This window comes from Podarcis gaigeae (assembly GCF_964106915.1).
Source record: "Podarcis gaigeae genome assembly, chromosome: 2".
Classification (NCBI taxonomy): domain Eukaryota; kingdom Metazoa; phylum Chordata; class Lepidosauria; order Squamata; family Lacertidae; genus Podarcis; species Podarcis gaigeae.
In genome coordinates this window covers 17077103-17098288 of record NC_139679.1, presented here as the reverse complement: position 1 = coordinate 17098288, position 21186 = coordinate 17077103, and the positions used below count along the sequence as shown (strand labels likewise).

Genomic DNA, 21186 nt, shown 5'->3' with positions numbered 1-21186 from the left:
TCCTTGGCAGGAGCATCGGTCTTGCTGGCCAGAAAATCCCCAGGGCATTCAGGAATCCCCCGGATACCATAAGTCTACTGGGGAATGGGATAACAGATTGGTCCCCCAGCACCCCTACGGGTTAAACCTCCCCAGAAATGGTCCAGCCATGACAGAGGTGTAAGTATGCCACTCACAGCCATGGAACGAAAACCAATTTACTGAGACATTGCTATGAATATATAATTGAATTTTAAAAATGAAAACCATACTTTTTTGAAAGTTTTGGGAATGGGGAACCTGTGGCCTTCCAGATGTTGCCAGACTACAGTTCCCATCACCCCTCACCATTGGTTATGTTGACTGAGATTCGGCAACTTTTTGGAGGGCCATAGGTGCCCCATTCTTCTTTTAGATTACTGTATTTTTTCGCTCTATAAGACGTACATTTTCCCCTCCTAAAAAGTAAGGGAAAATGTGTGTGCGTCTTATGGAGCAAATGCAGGCTGCACAGTGCTCCCTCTTGCTGTTCTAGCTTCTGGCTTAACCGCGTGCAGCCTCTTCTGGGCAGGGGGAGTCTTCATCCTGCTGCCTTGAAGAGGCTGCGCAGCTATTCCAGAAGCCAGAAGAGCAAGAGGGATCAGTGTTTGCTCAAGAGGCTTTGCATTGCTTTCTTGTTTCTTGTTTTCCTCCTCTAAAAACTACGTGCGTCTTATAGTCAGGTGCATCTTATAGAGCGAAAAATACAGTATGTGCTGGACTCCCAACTCCCATCAGCCCCAGTCAACATGTTCGATGGTCAGGAATCAGTTGCCCTGTGTTCCACGCATTTTTGCAGCCATTTGGAGAGAGTCCTCTTTGCTCCGATTCCTGTTCCCATGTGTTCTTTCTCGCCTGCCCCTCCAAAAGAAGGGTGTGTGTGCATGGAAGCAATGCTGGAAACCTGTCCGCTTCCCATTCCCCCCCCTCCAGGATTTTGTGCAAGCAGGTGAGTCGGACATGGAGCGCTGTGCCCCTCGGGTGGAGCTGGAGCGTCGTGGCTGCCTCCCCAGTGAGATAATGGATCCGCACAGCAGGCAGCGTGTGCTGGAGGACAGGCCCCTGAGCAACAGCACCCAGCGCCAGAGCTTCACTCAGCTCGCCCCGCAAAGAATTGCTCTTCAGCTTCGGCCTGGTAGGTCCTCCCTCCAGCCTGCCTTTTGCCAGTTTGGGTTGTGATGGAATGGGTGGGAGATAGTGATGTTAAATTCTCAAGAAAAATATTCTCGAGAATATTCTCAATCAATGAGAATATTAGAGAATTTTCATTTAAAATAGGAGAATATTCGTTTTCATCCATTGAAAATGATATAATTTTAATGCATTGAAAATGATATAATTAGTTAATATACATGTTTGTTCATGAGTAGACTTGTTCAGATGGCAACCAAAAACTGTACAGATACTTTTACTCAATGGGGCAGTGCAGTGAATTCACATTCTTTGAATTTTTGCACCAAACTTGAAATTGAAAATTCAACGTGAATGACTCACTTTAATCACTGAGCCTGCCACTAACTGCATATTTACCATCAACTTTGAATTCTAATTATGTTGTGCATGTATGAAATGTACCTTTTAAAGAAAAAGGAATATAAAAATGTTCATCAAACGAAATGAATAGCATTTTTAAAACTTTTTTAAAAAATGTTTCCTGTAGCTCACATTACAGAACTGCTGATAGTGAATGACAGAATGCCCAGTAATGTAACTGGATCAAAAAAATCATTATTCATTACTTACAGTGGCATCATCACAGCTTGACTTATTATTTACTCGGTTTTTAAAATGTGGGTTGTAAAACTGGTTCTTACATTAGAATTTGCAGTTTGTAAAGAATGTTCTCCAGAGAATTTTCTCATTCTCAATAATATTCTCCAGAGAGAAAACATTATGGGAGAGATGGCTGTTTGGCAGGGATGTTTCAGGGAGAAGCACTGTCTTCCTCCTCTCTCCTTCTGTGACACTTGCTCCCTGTCTTGGGTCAGCATTCAAAGGCAGAGGAATGGCCAGCTTCGATTAAACTTCTCCTGACCTCCCTCCTTCACCGATACGATGTATGTGGAAGAAATAAAGAATTGTGAATCCACTCAGGTTTCTCCAGCCTTCCTTTTGCCAGTTTGGGTTGTGTATCCCTCAATTGTTTCCTGAGACTCGAAACGGCATTAGGGCCACCAGCACAACAGTAAATAGGCAAACCTTCAGCAATTTGTGTTATTGATGTGAGCTGGATATAATCTTTGTGCAAGGTACTCATCATTTATTATTATTATTAATTACCCACACTTCACCGTAAGGTCCCAGGACAGGTTAAAACAATTCAAACACAATATTGAAAACAGTTTAAAACAATATACCAGTTGTAGTCTCCCCAAACAATGTTTATTTTTTCCAGTCCATTGCCTATATCTGTGGCTTTGTACGCACCATAGCATTAAAGCACATTTGAAGCACATTCTTTCCCTCAGAGAATTCTGGGCACTATAGTTCACACGTCACAGAGTTACAATTGCAAATGACCCTTTACAAACTACAATGGCCAGAATCCTTTGAGGGAAAGAATGGGCTTTGGATATAAGGACATGCCCATTCATTATTGCATATGTGTTGTTTGTGGTGATCATGCTGTTAGGAATTACTTGGAATATTGTAGTCCCTCCACTTTTTTGGAAGTGAATTCATGGTTTGGACATGTCCAAACCATGATCTGATGTGGGAATTGTAAATTACATTTCTATCTATTTAAAAGATTTTAATCATACTGGATTTCAGGGTGATAAAGGTAAAGGGACCCCTGACGATTAGGTCCAGTCGTGACTGACTCTGGGGTTGCGGCGCTCATCGCGCTTTACTGGCCAAGGGAGCCGGTGTACAGCTTCCAGGTCATGTGGCCAGCATGACTAAGACGCTTCTGGCGAACCAGAGCAGTGCACAGAAACGCCGTTTACCTTCCCGCAGGAGCGGTACCTATTGATCTACTTGCGCCTTGACGTGCTTTCGAACTGCTAGGTTGGCAGGAGCAGGGACTGAGCAACGGGAGCTCACCCCGTCGTAGGGATTTGAACCGCCAACCTTCTGATCAGCAAGTCCTAGGCTCTGTGGTTTAACCCACAGCGCCACCCGCGTCCCTCGTGTATCAGGGTGATACACAGCATAAAATAAATACTGCCCAGGGGTGGGGTGCTGAGGGGGAGGAAGCAAGCAAATGGCTCCTAATAGGCTAAAACCTCTAGTATCTAAAAGATTGTGGTGCTGGCACGAGGGAGACATTTGCTTCTGTTAATAGCTTGCATACATCTCTGATGGAAGAGGTACATTGAGAACGGCCTTGGCCTAGTCATATGAAAACAGGGTTGGAGGGACCCTGTGGCCTTCTGGGTGTTGCTGTTGGACTCCTGCCCCCATCAGCCCCAAACAGCATAGCCCATGACCATGGATGGTGAAAGTAACAACCACTGGAGGCTCCCCAGGTTCCCAGGCTCTGGCTAAAATGAGACTCGGTGCTCCTTCACAACACTGGAAAGCATACAGACGGTATCTTGCTAGCACTGAGGATTCGACTCCCTCTTCCTTCCTACTCTGTGCATTCAGGCGAGGAACAGAGGGTCACAGTGCGCTTCAGACGGGCTGAAGGTTACCCTGTGGACCTGTACTATCTCATGGACCTGTCGTACTCCATGAAGGATGACCTGGAGAACATCAAGCGGCTGGGGAACCATCTGCTAGCTGCCCTACGTGACGTCACCACTTCAGTGAAGATTGGTATGCTGATCTGGAAGCAATGCTATGGTGATGGTGGTGATGGTGGCAGTTGTAGGGCTGGGTGGTGGGTTAGGCTGAGAGATGGCGATCGGTTTGGATATCCCCAAAAAACCCAAGGAAAATCTTTCTGTATGCCACCACAGCTGTGAGGGTTATAACAGCTACACATTGGAAAAGCAGGCATATACCCACCACATCTGATTGGATACAAAAGCTAACAGAGTACGTGGAGTTAGACTACTTATCAGAAAGAATCAAAGATAAATCCAAACAGGAGTTTGTCTCAAATTGGAACTGTTTTAAGGAATACTTGAAGAGTAATTGCTGCAGTCTGAAAACGGTGACGGCCTTTGAGTACCGTATTTTCCAGTGACGGCCTTTGAGTACCGTGTTTTCCGGCGTATAAGACGACTGGGCGTATAAGACGACCCCCCAACTTTTCCAGTTAAAATACAGAGTTTGGGATATACTTGCCGTATTAGACTACCCCTCTTCCAACGCACACCAAATAAAAATTTAAAAACCCAGTCTCCAGTCCGGCTCAGAAATGTGCTCCACTTCCCAGTGGCTTCTGGGGCCAATTTTCGAGCGTATTTCTGCTTCATCTGAGCTTGGTGTCCTCTGATTTAATTTGCTGTCATTTTATCCTTTGGTGGAGAGTTGCTGCAGGAGCTGCTGCTGTAGCCGGCGTATAAGACGACCCCCAACTTTTGAGAAGATTTTCCTGGGTTAAAATGTAGTCTTATACACCAGAAAATACAGTAGTTCCTGTGGATAACAATGTTAAAAGGAAAATCGATACGTAAGAAAATATTATAAATAAAAAGATAATGGATAAATATAGGCAATACGTTTATGAGTACAAAACGGAAGAGACGGGAAGTCACTTATTTATGAGGAATAGTATGATTTTAAAATTACATCTCTTTTCTTCTTCTTTGTGTACAGTAATGCTTGCTGATCTATAATAATCATAATTATGAACATAATTTGAAAACAAGAATATGTATAATTGTAAGATGTAAAGTTATGATGCAAAGGTGTACTTGTGAGTAATAAAGGAAAACTAATTTAAAAAGAGAGAGATGGCGATCGGCCCATCATGGCCGGAGTGGTGGATTTGAACCTTCGCAAGTCCTATTCCGACCCTCTTTGACACCGCATGGGCTTTCAAACGCACTGTTAGGTGACGGGAAACAGCAGGATCTCTTTGTTGCAGGGTTTGGCTCCTTTGTTGACAAGACGGTGCTGCCCTATGTGAACACAGCACCCTCCAAATGGCAACACCCCTGCCCTCACTTAAACGAGACCTGTCAGTCGGCGTTCAGCTACCAGCACGTGCTGACGCTCACAGACAACGCCAGCGAGTTCGAAAGCAGGGTCAGCCAGCAGCGCATCTCTGGGAACCTGGACACGGCTGAAGGGGGCTTTGACGCTATCATGCAGGCAGTCACTTGCAAGGTGAGATGGCTTTACGTGCATGGCTGATAGAGGAGGTGCATGGCTGAGAAGGGAATGTAGGCCCTGACTACAATAAGGCAGGCACAGGAGCATGTGTTCGTGCGCATGCACACACATATGTGAACCCAAGCATGTGCAAACCCTAAACTATGCTAATCTTCCTGTTGTACAGTGGTACCTCTGGTTAAGTACTTAATTCATTCCAGAGGTCTGAAACTGTTCTTAACCTGAAGCACCACTTTAGCTAATGGGGCCTCCTGCTGCTGCCGCGCCGCCGGAGCACGATTTCTGTTCTCATCCTGAAGCAAAGTTCTTAACCTGAAGCACTATTTCTGGGTTAGCGGAGTCTGTAACCTGAAGCATATGTAACCTGAAGCGTATGTAACCTGAGGTAGCACTGTATATAGTTGCGAGGCATGGGATAATACATTCAGGGTGTCCCCAGACCGTCATTGTTTTCATTATTCTCAGCAAGTTCACAGTTCCCAATTAAAGCTGACCAGGAGGTCTTGCACAACAAAAAGTTCAGACTTTCTGCAAAAAGGAAAGTCGTGGAGAAATGCAGTGGAAAGTGTGAGGCAACACTTGCTTTGACGCAACATCTTCTAGCCTCTCTGCAAACAAATCTGAATAAATGCTCAAGAAACAGATCATCTGGAACTGCCTGAATGTTCAAATTGTGCACTGTTTGCTCTGGGCAAATGAGAACAGTACAAAGGAACAGCCCATAGCAATGAAGATTTCATACAGGGTTGGTCCACCTGAAAATTTCGTCTCGGGTTCAACTTCCAGGTCAGGGGATGCTGAATTACCTACTGATCAATACTATTGGGTTTCCTAACCTGGAAACTCTACTGGTTTTGCTCCAGTCATCAGCAGCACTTAACAGTATTTGACAGCTGACATGCAATAGGTGGTTGTATCCAACAATTGCCATATAATTTAAATTTCACGAATTTTGTCCTAAATTGTTCAGCTAAGTGGCGGGAAACCTGTGACTCTCTAAATGTTGTCAGGATCCATCTCTCATCTTTCCCAGGCAGCATGGTCAGTTGTCAGGGATGATGGAAGTTGGGAGTCTAGCAACATAAGGAAGGCAACAAAACTTAGCCACTTTGGTTTGGCCAATAAAAAGAAGCCAATTTCAAAATTTGAAATCCAAATACTGAAAGCAAATGTCACTGGCAAAATCCTGAGTTTTGAAATCTGTAAATGATGTCGATCTTGAAGTTTTGGTTCTGCTAACCTGGTACCTAGAGATGCTATGTTCTTGTGTAACCCTTTGTGTCCATGTAAGGTAAAGGTAAAGAGACCCCTGACCATTAGGTCCAGTCATGGCCAACTCTGGGGTTGCGGCACTCATCTTGCTTTATTGGCCGAGGGAGCCGGCATACAGCTTCCAGGTCATGTAGCCAGCATGACTAAGCCACTTCTGGCGAACCAGAGAAGCACATGGAAAATGCCATTTACCTTCCCGCTGGAGCCGTACCTATTTATCTACTTGCACTTTGACGTGCTTTCGAACTGCTAGGTTGGCAGGAGCAGGGACCGAGCAACGGGAGCTCACCCCGTTATGGGGATTCAAACTACCGACCTTCTGATCGGCAAGTCCTAGGCTCTGTGGTTTAACCCACAGCGCCACCCGCATCCCTTGCTTGTGCCCATGTACAGATTACCAAAAGCAGAAAATACTGGGCTAACTGTGGAGGAAGGCTTGCATGTGGGAACTGCAGTGTAACTTCCCTCTCTTCTTCCAGGAGCAGATTGGCTGGCGTAATGTGACGAAGCTCTTGGTCTTCACTTCGGATGGCACATTCCACATGGCAGGAGATGGGAAGCTGGGCGGCGTCTACATGCCCAACGATGGCCGTTGCCACTTGGATGCCAGCGGGCTATATACGAAAAGCCACCTATACGTAGGTCTCTTGTGGTCCTCTTGAAAAACAAAGTTAGGCAGGGAGAGAGATTGCCTCGGGAGACAAAAGAAAACAACAAGGTTCAAAGTTGGGTGATGTTTATATTAGGCTCAAACCACAAAAAATGTGGCCACTTTTTTGAGTTCTCTAGAATTCTTCATCAGTTAAGAAGTTACCCAAGTGAAAGTCAGCTGGATAGCTCAGTTGGTTAGAGCGTGGTGCTGATAACACCAAGGTCACAGGTTCGATCCCCATAAGGGACAGCTGCATAGCAGGGGGTTGGACTAGATGACCGTACGGGTCCCTTCCAACTCTGAGTCTATGGGAGCCAGAAAGGTCAGGCACACCCAGGTGCTGGTGGTTATGATTTTGAGATGCACACCAGTAGTATTGGAATTGAAAACGAAATTTGAGATCATGACTCAGTGCAGTTGTATCACTTTCCCGGCTACTTAATGTTGGTTAGGTGGTTTGTGGGTTTCTCCTCTGTTTCTTTCCCCCTTGATCTTGTGTGCGTCTCCCCACTTCCTCCCCCTTCTTCTCACCCAAGCACCCACCCTCCTAATACTGTGGTTGGCATTGCAAGTGCAACAGCACCTCCCTAATCACAGAGTGCGTGCTCACTTTTACTGACGGTTGTAGTGGTTTTGCCACTACGTGTGATCATAACCATGCTTGGCTCTGAATGAGACCAGCTGGAAGAGAGAAGGGAAGGGATTGTGAGGCCAATGGGGAAGGAGGAGGTATGTGTGAACCTGTTTCTGATTGGTTACCTGTGGGTAGACCCACGCTTCCATAAGTGAGGTTACAGGGAACCAGGCAGAGGGCCTTCTTGGTGGTGGCACCTGCCCTGTGGAACGCCCTCCCATGAGATGTCAAGGAAATAAACAACTATCTGACTTTTAGCAGACATCTGAAGGCAGCCCTGTTTAAGGAAGTTCTTAATGTTTGATGTTTTATCATGTTTTTAATATTCTTTTGGTAGCCACCCAGAGTGGTTGGGGAAACCCAGCCAGATGGGCGGGGTATAAATGAAAAGTTATTTATTTATATTTTATTGTTATTAGGAACAGAAGCCATCCCTCCCTACTCTAAATCACTAGCTGCCAACTTTATTCAAAGCACACAAAATGGGGCATTGACAAGACTATTCTTCATGCTGAATAAGCCAGCTTGGAATTGTTCCACAACATTTACAGTACTCCCAATGTCCATACAAGATGTGATGTTACATAACACACCTGCCATCAAAAATGGCTCTTAACATCTAGCTCTCCCTCTGTAGTGGGAGTTAACTCTTCTGCAGCATCGTGATTCTCTGCACTTCACTGGCTAGCACTGTTTGGGGAATGTGGGGTGCCATTCTCGCAGTGAGGGAACCGCCAGAAGGCCCTCTGAGCTGGACCTCAGTGTCTAGGCTCAACAATGGGGCTGGAAACGCTCCTTCAGGTATAGTGGGCCGAGCCCATTTAGAAACTGCCCCATAGTTAGTTAGCCTCATTGCTTGGCTCAGGCTCTTCAAGGCCTACCATCAAAGGGCCTTTCAACTGGAGGTGCCAGGAGCTGGATCTGAGACCTTCAGCCTACAAATCAGGAGCTAGGAGCCATTAGAGACAGAATCTGGTGTCCTTAGCAGCACAGGAAACCCAAAATTTAGCTGAAATGGGCCACAGTTCAGTGGCAGAAGGTCTCAGTCTCACTCCCAAACATCTCCAGGTAGGGCTTGTCTGAACCCAGAGAGCTGCTGTCAGTCAGTGTAGACACTACTAGGCTGGACAGATTAACAGACCCTGCCTGCCCACAGTCTCGCCAGAGTGGTGCATGCTCTAGTTACCGGTATCTCTTGCTTGGACTACTGCAGTGCGCTCTATGTGGGGCTACCTTTGAAGGTGACCCAGAAACTACAGCTAATCCAGAATGCGGCAGCTAGACTGGTGACTGGGGGCGGCCGCAGAGACCACATAACACCGGTCTTGAAAGACCTACATTGGCTCCCAGCACTTTTCCGAGCACAATTCAAAGTGTTGGTGCTGACCTTTAAAGCCCTAAATGGCCTCAGTCCAGTATACCTGAAGGAGCGTCTCCACCCCCATTGTTCTGCCCAGACACTGAAATCCAGCTCCGAGGGCCTTCTGGCGGTTCCCTCGTTGCAAGAAGCCAAGTTACAGGGAACCAGGCAGAGGGCCTTCTCGGTAGTGGCACCTGCCCTGTGGAACGCCCTCCCACCAGATGTCAAAGAGAAAAATAACTACCAAACTTTTAGAAGACATCTGAGGGCAGCCCTGTTTAGGGAAGCTTTTAATGTTTAATAGGTTATTGTATTTTAGTGTTCTGTTGGAAGCTGCCCAGAGTGGACAGTATGTATGTATGTATGTATGTATGTATGTATTTATTTATTTATTTATTTATTTAACAGTCTGACTCTGTACAAGATCGCATCCAGTGTCCCAACGACCTGAAAGTCAAGATCTTGGCTTAAATAATTTAAAGTGACTAATGACATAAATGCATACAGTATATTTTTTCAGCATTTATACCAAGGTTTATGGAATCTGTGGCCCTCCAGGTGTTACTGAATGCCCAACTCCCATTGGTCCCAGCTAGCATGACCACTCCTGGGAGCTGGGAGTTGTAGTCCACCTGACATCTGATGGGGCACAGGTTAGCCACTTTTGGTTTAGATCTTTTTGAGTCAAGGCTTCCAGATTCTAACCCCCCTTCCGGCAAGAGAGGTAAATGTAGAGTGGGGGAAGAGAGGAAAATCTAAGCAGAGACTCCTTTGAACGTGACCCCATTCTCTTGTCTCTTTGCAGGACTACCCCTCAGTTGCACACTTGGCCGAGGTGCTGTCTGAATCTAACATCCAGGCCATATTTGCCGTGACTGGGCCCAGGCTTTCTATGTATGAGGTGAGTGCTGAACCGGAAGGCAGAGGAGTAGGGGAAACCTGAGGGCTGTGGGTGTGCCGCTCACTCTGACTTTCCCCTTTCCTCTCAGGAACTGAGCAGGCTCATACCCAAGTCCGTGGTTGGGGAACTGATGGAGGATTCCAGCAACGTGGTGCAGCTCATCGCAGACGCCTACAGTGTGAGGCTGAGTATGGGTAGCAAGGGGCAGAACCCCTTGGGGGAGGCCCACAGGAGCCCCCTGGAATAGAGCCAAGCCCAAAGGGGTAATGGACATTCTGTGATTTACCGTATTTTTCGCTCCATAAGACGCACCCGACCATAAGATGCACCTAGTTTTTAGAGGAGGAAAACAAGGGGGAAAAAATATTCTGAACGAAACACTGGATGTATGATTTTTGTGGTGCAGGCTGTAGCCAAGGATATGCTATGTGATCTGATGGTGAATTTGGGGTCACACAATGCAAAAATCCTGAAGATCCATGTGGACCCATGCTTTGTAACCATGTTTTTGTGCCATTGCAGCCCCAGGCAACAGTGGGTGCGTGATTTTTTTGGTGCAGGCTGTAGCCATGGATATGCTATGTGATCTGATGGTGAATTTGGGGTGACCCAATGCAAAAACCCTGAGGATCCATGGGCTTTTACCTCCCCCCTCCCAGGCAGCCTCCTTTATCTCTAGTGTCCCTTATCTCCCTCCTCGATCGCTTGCTGATCAGCTGCTTCCTTTCAACACCCACTTCCCTCTTTCAAAAAAAAAAAGCATGATCTGCTTTTCATCCCTGGGCAATTCGGCTCCAGGGACCACGCATTTGCTCCATAAGACGCGCAGACATTTCTCCTTACTTTTTAGGAAGAAAAAAGTGTGTCTTATGGAGTGAAAAATACGGTAATTATATTTTCAAGGTGGACACCACCACCACCGGAGCCATGTTAGCCTGTTGCAGCAAACGAAGGTTCACATTTTCAATATGAAAAGCATGTCCCATGTAGATTTTTATTTTTATTTATTTATTATAAGGTGGTGTACGTAGGTCTCCCCACCCCCAATTTTATCCTCACAACAACCCTGTGAAGGTAGGATAGGCTGAGAGAAAGTGGTTTGGTTTGCACCTCAAGGTAAGCCAAGGTATGGCTTACTGTGACTGCCTGAAGGTTCTGGCTTCCAGTGATGAACTTGCACCCACTTTCCTCCTCTGGGCCTTTTAGTTCAATGTTAGGATAGTAGCTAAGCCAAGGTTTGGCTTAGTGCATTATCCAAGCCTGGGGTCATGGTTAAGGTCTCTCCATAGGAAACACCCTTGTGACTGAGGAGGAGAAACATGCAAAACCAAACCATGGCTTAGCTACCACATCACACTGACCAGGGAGAAGCAAAGCCAGGAGGGAGTTCATGCTAAGCCATGATTTGGCATAGCTGTGAACACAGCTAGAGTCCCAGATTCACCCAGTGAGCTTCATGGCAATGTTGGGTTTTGATTCCTGGTCTCCCAGATCCTAGTCCAACACACCACACTCTATATAGGGCAAGGAAGGCCTTTTCATCTAGGGGAGATTAGCTAGTGATCCTGAATGCATTTCCTCCTGGCCTGGCTTGCTTGCTTGCTTAGTTACCTTGAGCCACCTGTGGGTCCACATTGATGCTACAGTATGTCTGAAGTTAAGCGAGGGTGGACCTGGTCACTGCCTGCATGAAGACTGCTGGAGAACCACATGCGATCTGCTGGAACTTTGCTCAGATAAATGTTCCATGAGTCACCTTCTGCAGCACTGCAAACTGCCTGGATGGAAAGCTTCCCTGGCCAAGAACAGGATACAAGTGAATAAGGGACGCGGGTGGCGCTGTGGTCTAAACCACTGAGCCTCTTGGGCTTGCCGATCAGAAGGTTGGCGGTTCAAATCCCCGTGATGGGTGAGCTCCTGTTGCTCTGTTCCAGCTCCTGCAAACCTAGCAGTTCATAAAGCACACCAGTGTAAGTAGATAAATAGATACTGCTGCGGCAGAGAGGTAAACGGTCTTTCTGTCACAGTGTTCCATTGTGCCAGAAGCGGTTAATAATAATAATAATAATAATAATAATAATAATAATAATTAAAAAAAATATATTTATACCCTGCCTATCTGGCTGGATTTCCCCAGCCACTCTGGGCGGCTTCCAACAAAATATTAAAATACAGTACAGTGGTACCTCTGGTTACGTACTTAATTCGTTCCGGAGGTCCGTTCTTAACCTAAAACTGTTCTTAACCTGAAGCAACACTTTAGCTAATGGGGCCTGCCGCACCACCGCCGTGCAATTTCTGTTCTCATCCTGAAGCAAAGTTCTTAACCTGAGGTACTGTTTCTGCGTTAGCAGAGTCTGTAACCTGAAGCATATGCAACCTGAAGCATATGTAACCTGAGGTACCACTGTAGTCTGTTAAAGATTGAAAGCTTCCCTAAACAGGGCTGCCTTCAGATGTCTTCTAAAAGTCTGGTAGTTGTTTTTCTCTTTGACATCTAGTGGGAGGGCGTTCCACAGGGCAGGGGCCACATGACCCGGAAAGCTATCTGGATAAACGGCGGCTCCCTCGCCCTGAAAGTGAGATGAGCACCACAACCCCATAGTCACCATTGACTGGACTTAATCGTCCAGGGGTCCTTTTTACAAGTGAATAGAACAAGAAAGCACTTCTGTTCTGTTCTGTACCAGATTTGCTGATTCTGCCCTCTGCTGGCGATGGACACTAGGTAACATCAGCCAAGACTGTGGACACATTTGGAACATACATACTCTCTCAAAGAATCCTGGGAACTGTAATTTGCCTCTCAGAGCTATAGTTCCCAGCACCCCTAACAAACTACTGTTCCCAGGATTATTCAAATGTATGGTGCGTACTGCGTATGCTTAAATTATGCATAGAGGAGACACTGAAATAAATGGATGAAAGTCTATTGACTGCAATGGGTCTACTCCTATGACTAGTATTCAATATCACCCACTGATCAGGTCTGAGGATTCATGGGCCTTGGAAGAGCCTATGAATGTAATAGTGAGCTAGAATACTAATAAGTTCAAAGTGCATTACATACCCAAATATGATTTACAACAACCCTGTAAAGTTGTCCAGCATTATCCCACCCCGAGTGCCTAGAGTCAGCAAATGACTGTGTTGGGTCTTGAATTGTGGATCTTTGGATCTTCAGCTCAGCAACTGGTGCTACAGTGTCAGAAGGCAGACACTCACCCGAAGTCTAGGCTCACGTTCACATGGCTGGTCTCCCCACAGAGCCTCTCGTCCACCGTGAACTTGGTGCACTCTTCAGACCTTGCTCCTGGCATCGCCATTGCTTACGACTCGCACTGTGGCGACTCGGGAACTTCTGGGCGCACGCAGGGTGGGGAATGCCTTGGCGTACGCGTCAACCAGCAGGTGAGCACTTAGATCGGGGGTGGTGAACCCAATCTAGGCCTACGTGTCCCTTGGAACTCCCCCGAGGCCACACCCCCTCTTTACAGGCCACACCCACTTTATAGCCTGAGTGTTCTTGGACTCAGACGAGTCCTCTTGCTTGTCTGTATGGAGTATGGCTTGTGCATTTGTGGAGAAACAAGCCTACTGTAGAAAGGTAAAATTTGTAATAGTTACTTGCCCATTTTTAGCCACCACTGTCATGTGGTCCTTGGATGGTTGTCCAGAAGGGAGAGTGGCCCCTCAGGCAGAAAAGCCCTCCCCAATCCTGACCTATTAAGTCAGTGCTTTCTATTTGTTCCAAGGCATCAGGGTTGGCTTAGTTGGAGGGAAAAAAGGAAGGGAGGAACAGAGACATCTAGAACAGGGAGTGGAGAACAGTAATGATGTTTAGAACAGGGAGGAACAGTAGAGACATCTAGAACAGGGAGGGAGGAACAGTAAAGGTGTTTAGAACATGGAGGAACAGTAGAGGCATCTAGAACAGGGAGGGAGGAACAGTAAAGATGTTTAGAACAGGGAGGGAGGAAACAGTAGAGATGTGTAGAACAGGTTTTATAGTTATAGGTCCTATTCTGTTTCCACTAATTGACATGGAGCAGGGTAAGGGAAGCCGAGGCCCTCCAGATGTTCCACCCCCCCTCCAACCATTGGCCCTATTATTGACTGGCGGCTGATAGCAGGGAAAGCTCAGCAGCACCTGGAGGGCTACAGCTTCTCCGTCCCTGGTTAAGAGTAATATGGATGGCAATGGCGGCGGTCGCTCTTTCCTTATCTCAGTTGCTCCCCCTCCCACAGGTGGAATTCTCAGTACGGATAAAGGCCACCACCTGCCTGCCTGGTCCCCAGAAGGTGGTGCTGCGAGTTCTAGGAGTGAGTGAGGAGGTGCATATAGAAGTGGCGACAGTCTGCGACTGCCAATGCGGAGATACGCAGTCCTATGCGCCTTACTGTTCTGGCGGCCGTGGCAACCTCACCTGTGGCATCTGCAGGTATTAAGTTTGAGAAACATGACCCCCTTCTCTCCATGTGTGTAGACACACAGACACACACACACCTAGATAACAGGGATTAAGATTGCAGCCTTAATTATGTATTGTGGAAATGAATCCTTTCTTCTGAATCTATTACCAATTGTGACCCTGGATTCTAGTATTACATACTGAAGGGGAAATGATTACAGTGGTACCTCAGGTTAAGTACCGTATTTTTTGCACCATAACACTCACTTTTTTCCTCCTAGAAAGTAAGGGGAAATGTCTGTGCGTGTTATGGAGGAAATGCCTATGGGTGGCATGCCTACGGATTTTCCTCCTCTAAAAACTACGTGTGTGTTATGGTCGGGTGCGTGTTATACAGTGGTGCCTCGCAAGATGAAAAGAATCCGTTCTGCGAGTCTCTTCGTCTTGCGGTTTTTTCGTCTTGCGAAGCAAGCCCATTGACGGATTAGCGCTATTAGCAGCTTTTAGCGGCTTAGAAAAAGGGGGGGAGGGGGAAAAAACCCGCAGGAACTTGCAAGACATTTTCGTCTTGCGAAGCAAGCCCATAGGAAATTCGTTTTGCGAAGCACCTCCAAAACGGAAAACTCTTTCGTCTAGCGAGTTTTCCGTCTTGCGAGGCATTCGTCTTGCGGGGCACTACTGTAGAGCGAAAAATACGGTACTTAATTCGTTCTGGTGGTCAGTTCTTAACCTGAAACTGTTCTTAACCTGAAGCACCACTTTAGCTAATGGGGCCTCCTGCTGCTGCCGTGCCGCTGGAGCACGATTTTTGTTCTCATCCTGAAGCAAAGTTCTTAACCTGAAGCACTATTTCTGGGTTAGCGGAGTCTGTAACCTGAAGCATCTGTAACCTAAAGCGTATGTAACCCGAGGCACCACTGTACTCTGTCTCCAACCTACCCCCTTGATAATTTTAGAAAACCCAACCCAGTCCCATTTCCCCCACTATCCCAAAATCAGTTGTTTCTTTTCCACTCCGGATTAGAAAAGGCTCAAACGCCCCTGCATTTCCTCTAAGCCCCATGATCGTTTGGGTTGCTGCTTTAGGGCGAGAGGGCAGCTAGGATTCCGTCGTGGCTGATGCCCTTTTTCGTGCTGGTACAGGGAATCCCAAATGGTGGGGGACGTAGAACCAGAGAGAGGCAACACTGCAGCCACAGAGCTTTCTGGATTGGTTAAAAATAAAGATAAGGCAGGCCGTTGGGGCTGGCTGAGGGCAGGCAAGCTGGTGGGGCAGAGGCCTATTTGCTAGGCTTCTTGGGTTGAGAGTAGAAAAAACCAGGCTCAGCCAGCTTGGTGTAGTGGTTAAGAGCGGTAAACTCGTAATCTGGTGAACTGGGTTCGATTCCCCACTCCTCCATATGCAGCTGCTGGATGACCTTGGGCCAGTCACACTTTTCTGAATCTCTCAGCCCCACTTACCTCACAGAGTGTTTGTTGTGGAGGAGGAAGGGAAAGGAGAATGTTAGCCACTTTGAGACTCCTTCGGGTAGTGATAAAGTGGGATATCAAATCCAAAGCTCTTCTTCTCTTCTGATGAGTCTGGTTCAGCAGCTCTGACCCACCCCACCCATGTGCTGTCTTTGCTCTTGTAGCTGCCAGAAGGGCCACGTCGGCCGGCTGTGTGAGTGCAAGCCAGAGGAGCTGGTGGATGCAGAAGCCATGTGCCGAGATGCGAATGACACGGGCCCAGTGTGCAGCGGCAAGGGCCAGTGTGTGTGCGGGAAGTGCCAGTGCAATGCCCAGGCGAGTGGACCCCTCTGCAAGTGTGACAACGCTGGCTGCGAAAGGCACAATGGGCAGCTCTGTGGAGGTAAAAACCACCTAATGGTAGGGCTGCCGCCGTTTTAACCTGGCAGATGTTGGACAACGCAGTCATTAGTGGCACCAGTGGGGATGTTGGTGGCTTTACTGTAGCCAGAGAGGGTATTTCCATAGGTTTTAAGGAGGAAAGCAGGCTGCTAATGTTGCCTCCAAATTCTCAGTACAGTGGTACCTCGGGTTACATACGCTTCAGGTTACAGACTCCACTAACCCAGAAATAGTGCTTCAGGTTAAGAACTTTGCTTCAGGATGATAACAGAAATCGTGCTCCGGCGGCAGCAGGAGGCCCCATTAGCTAAAGTGGTGCTTCAGGTTAAGAACAGTTTCAGGTTAAGAACGGACCTCCGGAACAAATTAAGTACTTAACCTGAGGTACCACTGTATTTGGGGGCTGGGGGGGGGATTGAAGCACACACTGGAAATTCAGATTTGTGCAGTTGAAGGTGGTTAATGTGCTTCTGTCAACTTCATGCAACAAATCCCCTTTTAAAATAAGCAAGGCTTTTTGCAGATAAGGAAATGATTAACACACCAGCTAATAAGGATGAAATGTTCATTTGCCCTGCAAGCAAAAACAGAATGCTCAATTAAGACCAAACATAGTCTAACCTCGGAATAAGTTTTGTGTAAACCAAACAGGGTGAATGCTCAACAAACAGTCCCCTGGAGGAGTCCAAATACTCCTAGGGGTGTGTTTATAAACTGCAGTGCAGGAAAAGCACAGTACTGAGCACAGAATCCAGCTTCTCCAGACTCACGATTTCATTTAAGAAGAGCAACTTTCTAGCCCTCATGCTTACAAAAGTGCGCCTCAAAGTGTGAGGGCACCCAATGTCCGCTGGCATGTCGAAAGGCAGAAAGGTTGCTGAATAAGAAATATATAGATGTGGGTGGAATGGCTTTGTGAAGGAACTCTGTAATGCCAACAGACATTTCTCTTTGTACTGGTAGGCAACGGGCAATGCAGATGCGGCAACTGTGAGTGCCATCAGAACTATACTGGCAGTGCGTGCCAGTGCAGCCTGGAGACCAGTGGATGCACACAGGAGGGTGTTGTGTGCAGCGGTCACGGGCATTGTGCCTGCAACAGATGCCATTGTGACGCTGGCTGGTTTGACAGTCACTGCAGCCGCTGTGCTGACTGCCAGACACCCTGTGAGGAGCACAGGTGAGATTCTGACGTGGTCTTAGGAGAGGGCCTGGCCTACTTTCTAACAGGGGGGTGGGTGGGGTGGAGGGACAGCAAGCTCCATTTCTCAGGTATCTCTGCAACTGTGGCCAAACCGAGCATGGAGCACAGCTTACAACTGCCAGTGTGTCTTCCTCCCGCTTTTCCTGACCATTGTAGAAAGGGTGTCCTTATGCTGTAGTTAGATGCACGAGCAAAAAATGCTCACGGCTGCTCTTGGGTGTTGGCAGGAATTGTGCGGAGTGCAGGGCCTTTGGAACTGGGCTGCTGCGGGAGACTTGTAGTGCATCCTGCAACCAGACGGTGAATGTGGTGCCGGCCTCCGCCACCGATGAAAGATGGTGCCAGACCAAAGCGGAAGATGGCAGCCTCCTCATCTACCTCATTGAGAGGGACAGCAAGGGCGCCATCATCCTGATGGTGAATGGCAAAGAAGGTAAGTGGGCACAGGAAAGAAGGGCAGGAGAGCCTTTGTTGCAGGAAGGGGCTATTGCAGGAGGTTGCCCTGTTTCTGGGCAACTTGTAGGGGCATCTGATTGGTCGCCGTTTCAACAGGAGTAGGTGAGCCTCTGGACTGATGCGACAAGGCTCTTCTTGTGTTCTTAAGGCCAGACTATTTTGAGGTCTGTGACAGAAGGCACATTGACCCACAGTGGGCAGAAGTTTCAGTGGCACCAGATTCTTCTGGAGCCTAAGTTGTACCTCAGGCTGTATGCGACTTGATGTCATCCGTTGACCCCTTCCAAGGGCGACTCACAGCTGTCCATGGAGGCGCAGGTTAATTCTGTGTCCAGGGCGGCTGTCTACCAGCTGCATCTGGTATGCAAGCTGAGACCCTCCTGGCCTGTGCCCTCTGCCACCTGAGTGGTACATGCTGTGGCTATCTCTTGACTGGACTACTGCCATGTGCTCCACGTGGGGCTACCTTTGAAGGTGACTCGGAAACTACAACTAATCCAGAATGAGGCTGTCAGACTGGTCACTGAGAGTGGCCGCCGAGACCACATAACACTGGTCCTGAAAGACCTACATTGGCTCCCCGTATGTTTCCGGGCACAATTCAAAGTGCTGACCTTTAAAGCCCCAAACTGTTTCGGCCCAGTATACCTGAAGGAGCGTCTCCAGCCCCATTGTTCAGCTCGGACACTGAGATTCAGCTCCGAGGGCCTTCTGGCAGTTCCCTCACTGCAAGAAGTGGTTACAGGGAACCAGGCAGAGGGCCTTCTTGGTGGTGGCACCCGCCCTGTGGAATGCCCTCCCATGAGATGTCAAGGAAATAAACAACTATCTGACTTTTTTAATGTTTGATGTTTCATCATGTTTTTAATATTCTTTTGGTAGCCACCCAGAGTGGTTGGGGCAATCCAGAAAGATGGGCGGCATATGAATAATAAATGATTATTATTGTTACAATAACTGTTAGCAGAGTATGTGTGCATGACAGTAGCAGGAGAAGGGAGTAAGTCCAATAAATAAATGAGGAAGGGACACTTGCTTCTCAGCTCAGCTGCAGATCCTCATAGCTCCTTTCTTCTAAACTGCCAGGTAACACAACCGAGAAGACATTCAAGCTGGTACTGAGCTCAGTGCTGGGCTTGGTGTTATTTGGGCTCTTCCTCATAATAGTCTACCGCATCGTCTTGGAGATCTATGACCGGAGGGAGTTCAAGCGTTTTGAAAAGGAGAGGAAGGACGCCAAGTGGAATGAGGTCAGTGCTCCTTCCTTCCCTACCTGAAGGCTGCAGTTAGTTTATGTCAGCCTCACTCTGATCTCACCTGCTCCTTATCCAAGTCAGGGAATTTCTCAGCCCTGACTGGGCTGCTGTTTCCTGGAACAAAAGTTACGTTCATTCTCTAAAAGGAATGGTGGGGCCACAACAGTGGAGCGTTTACAGCAAGCCCAAAGCTGGAAGGCTAAACGCTCTATGCATAAAGGGGCAAGTTAGGCACGTGTGAAGAGTCCGATTTTTAACATCCCCACTTCCTTGATCACTTTTTAGATGAGCAGACGTCAACTCTTCAAAGTTGAGGCCCAACCATGTTCATAACTTCATTCAGCGTATATCCATGTCGCTGAGACCCACCTTAGCTCAGCCTGTGACCAAAGCAGCAGCTGGATCTGGTAATCATGTGTAATGATTATAGGGGTTGCTCGTGCGTAAGTTGCCACCACTCCTGGCTAGGTTACCTGGTTGAACCCTTTCTGTCTGGACAGCCCTTCACTTCGTGGCTGTCTCAGTCGCTGGCAGAATCCGTCAGTGGGTGTTTCTTGAACTTCTTCCAGCAAAGAAGTTCTTTGACACCAAGTCTCCTCCTACTCTCCCTGCGCGGAAGTCTTCTGCGCAGGGAGGGTGTGGGCAGCGGAGGACCCGTGCTCTCCCCGCTGGTCTCCGGTGAAGAGTCCTGGAGCCTCCTCTCCGATTCCCCCATCTGCCCCCCTTCTCCACTGGTGTTATGCTGATTTCCTTCCCCAGCAGATGGGCTGCCTCTCTCCCTACTGGGACCCTCTCCAGCATCCCTCTGGAGCCTTCCCTCCGCCTCTAGCTCCGATGTCAGTTCCCTGACATCATGTAATGAACCTAGATGCATTTTATTGTTGTTCCAAAAAATGTTAACAGAAAATGATGGAAACCCCTTTCAACCACATAAAGTGTCCCACCATTGGAAGCTACCTTGTAATGTTGGTTCATCCAGCCCAGCGGTCAAGTGTTGACTGGCAGACTCTCCAGGGTTTCAGGGGAAAGTCTCTGGCCTACCTACCTGCAGATCAAACCTGTGACCTTTTGGATGCAAAACAGATGCTCTACCACCTCAGCCATGGCCTTTTCCCAAATCAATTCCCCACTATTAGATAGTGTCAACCTGACTAAAAGACTCCACTACGCACAGCTTCACCCCCCAGTGTTATTTCAAGGCATATAAAACTATGGGAGGCTGAGCCCCCAAGGCGTGTGAGACACACACCTGGTTTGGGGATAGCAAATTCTGTAACAGGAAGTAAGAGGCACACAACTTTGTCTACTTGCCTCTTTTGTAGGTGAACAATCCACTATACCGGAGTGCCACCACCACAGTCATCAATCCCAAGTACAACAGTGACTGAGGATTGGTGAAAGGCTTGAGCACTGTGCCAGCTGCTGGATTTGGACTATGGAGAAGCTGGGTTCGAAGCCTCACTCAAAAACACAGGGATGTCTTCATCTCTTAGCTTGGGTCTATCTACCTCGCAGCATAATCCCAAGTAATAAAATTTAAACTTTTTTCCAGGGGGTGGGAGGGAAGGGAACTGGATGCGATTTCATAATAAAACTGGTTAACGAATTATTTTCACAAGGTGTGCTTTACTTGGAGATTCCTAGTTCTGCCATTTCCTCCCCCCCCCCCCCAGATTGGTGCAGCACTAATGGAAAACAAATAAGAAAGGAGAAGCTACAGTTGTCTTTTTTCCGAGCTGTCTTTTATACAAGTAGCCATTTGGGTTCAGGAACGTTAGTTGGCCCAGTGGCAGGAGCTACTTCTTACCATCTCCAGTGACCCAAATTATATAGCCCATATATAAATGAAGTCAGTGGAAGGCACTGAGGAACCCAGTGGGCAACAGTTGTAGCTCACTAGTCAAACATAGGCTCTGCATGCAAAACAGTCGCAAATTCATT

The 21186-nt window shown here is 47.6% G+C and overlaps 1 protein-coding gene across 1 annotated transcript in view; it reads left to right on the top strand.

Moving 5' to 3' along the window:
• The window catches only part of ITGB7 (integrin subunit beta 7), a 45028-nt gene extending 24180 nt beyond the window's left edge, over positions 1–20848 (top strand). Inside the window, 13 exon segments of the mRNA XM_083728833.1 lie at positions 952–1153; positions 3610–3780; positions 5000–5241; positions 6999–7157; positions 9971–10066; positions 10155–10244; positions 13334–13477; positions 14315–14508; positions 16113–16330; positions 17293–17509; positions 17761–17966; positions 19076–19239; positions 20568–20848. Of these exon segments, the coding sequence (XP_083584959.1) occupies positions 952–1153; positions 3610–3780; positions 5000–5241; positions 6999–7157; positions 9971–10066; positions 10155–10244; positions 13334–13477; positions 14315–14508; positions 16113–16330; positions 17293–17509; positions 17761–17966; positions 19076–19239; positions 20568–20633 (2169 nt within the window). The 3' untranslated portion in view covers positions 20634–20848.
• Positions 20849–21186: the final 338 nt, after the last annotated feature.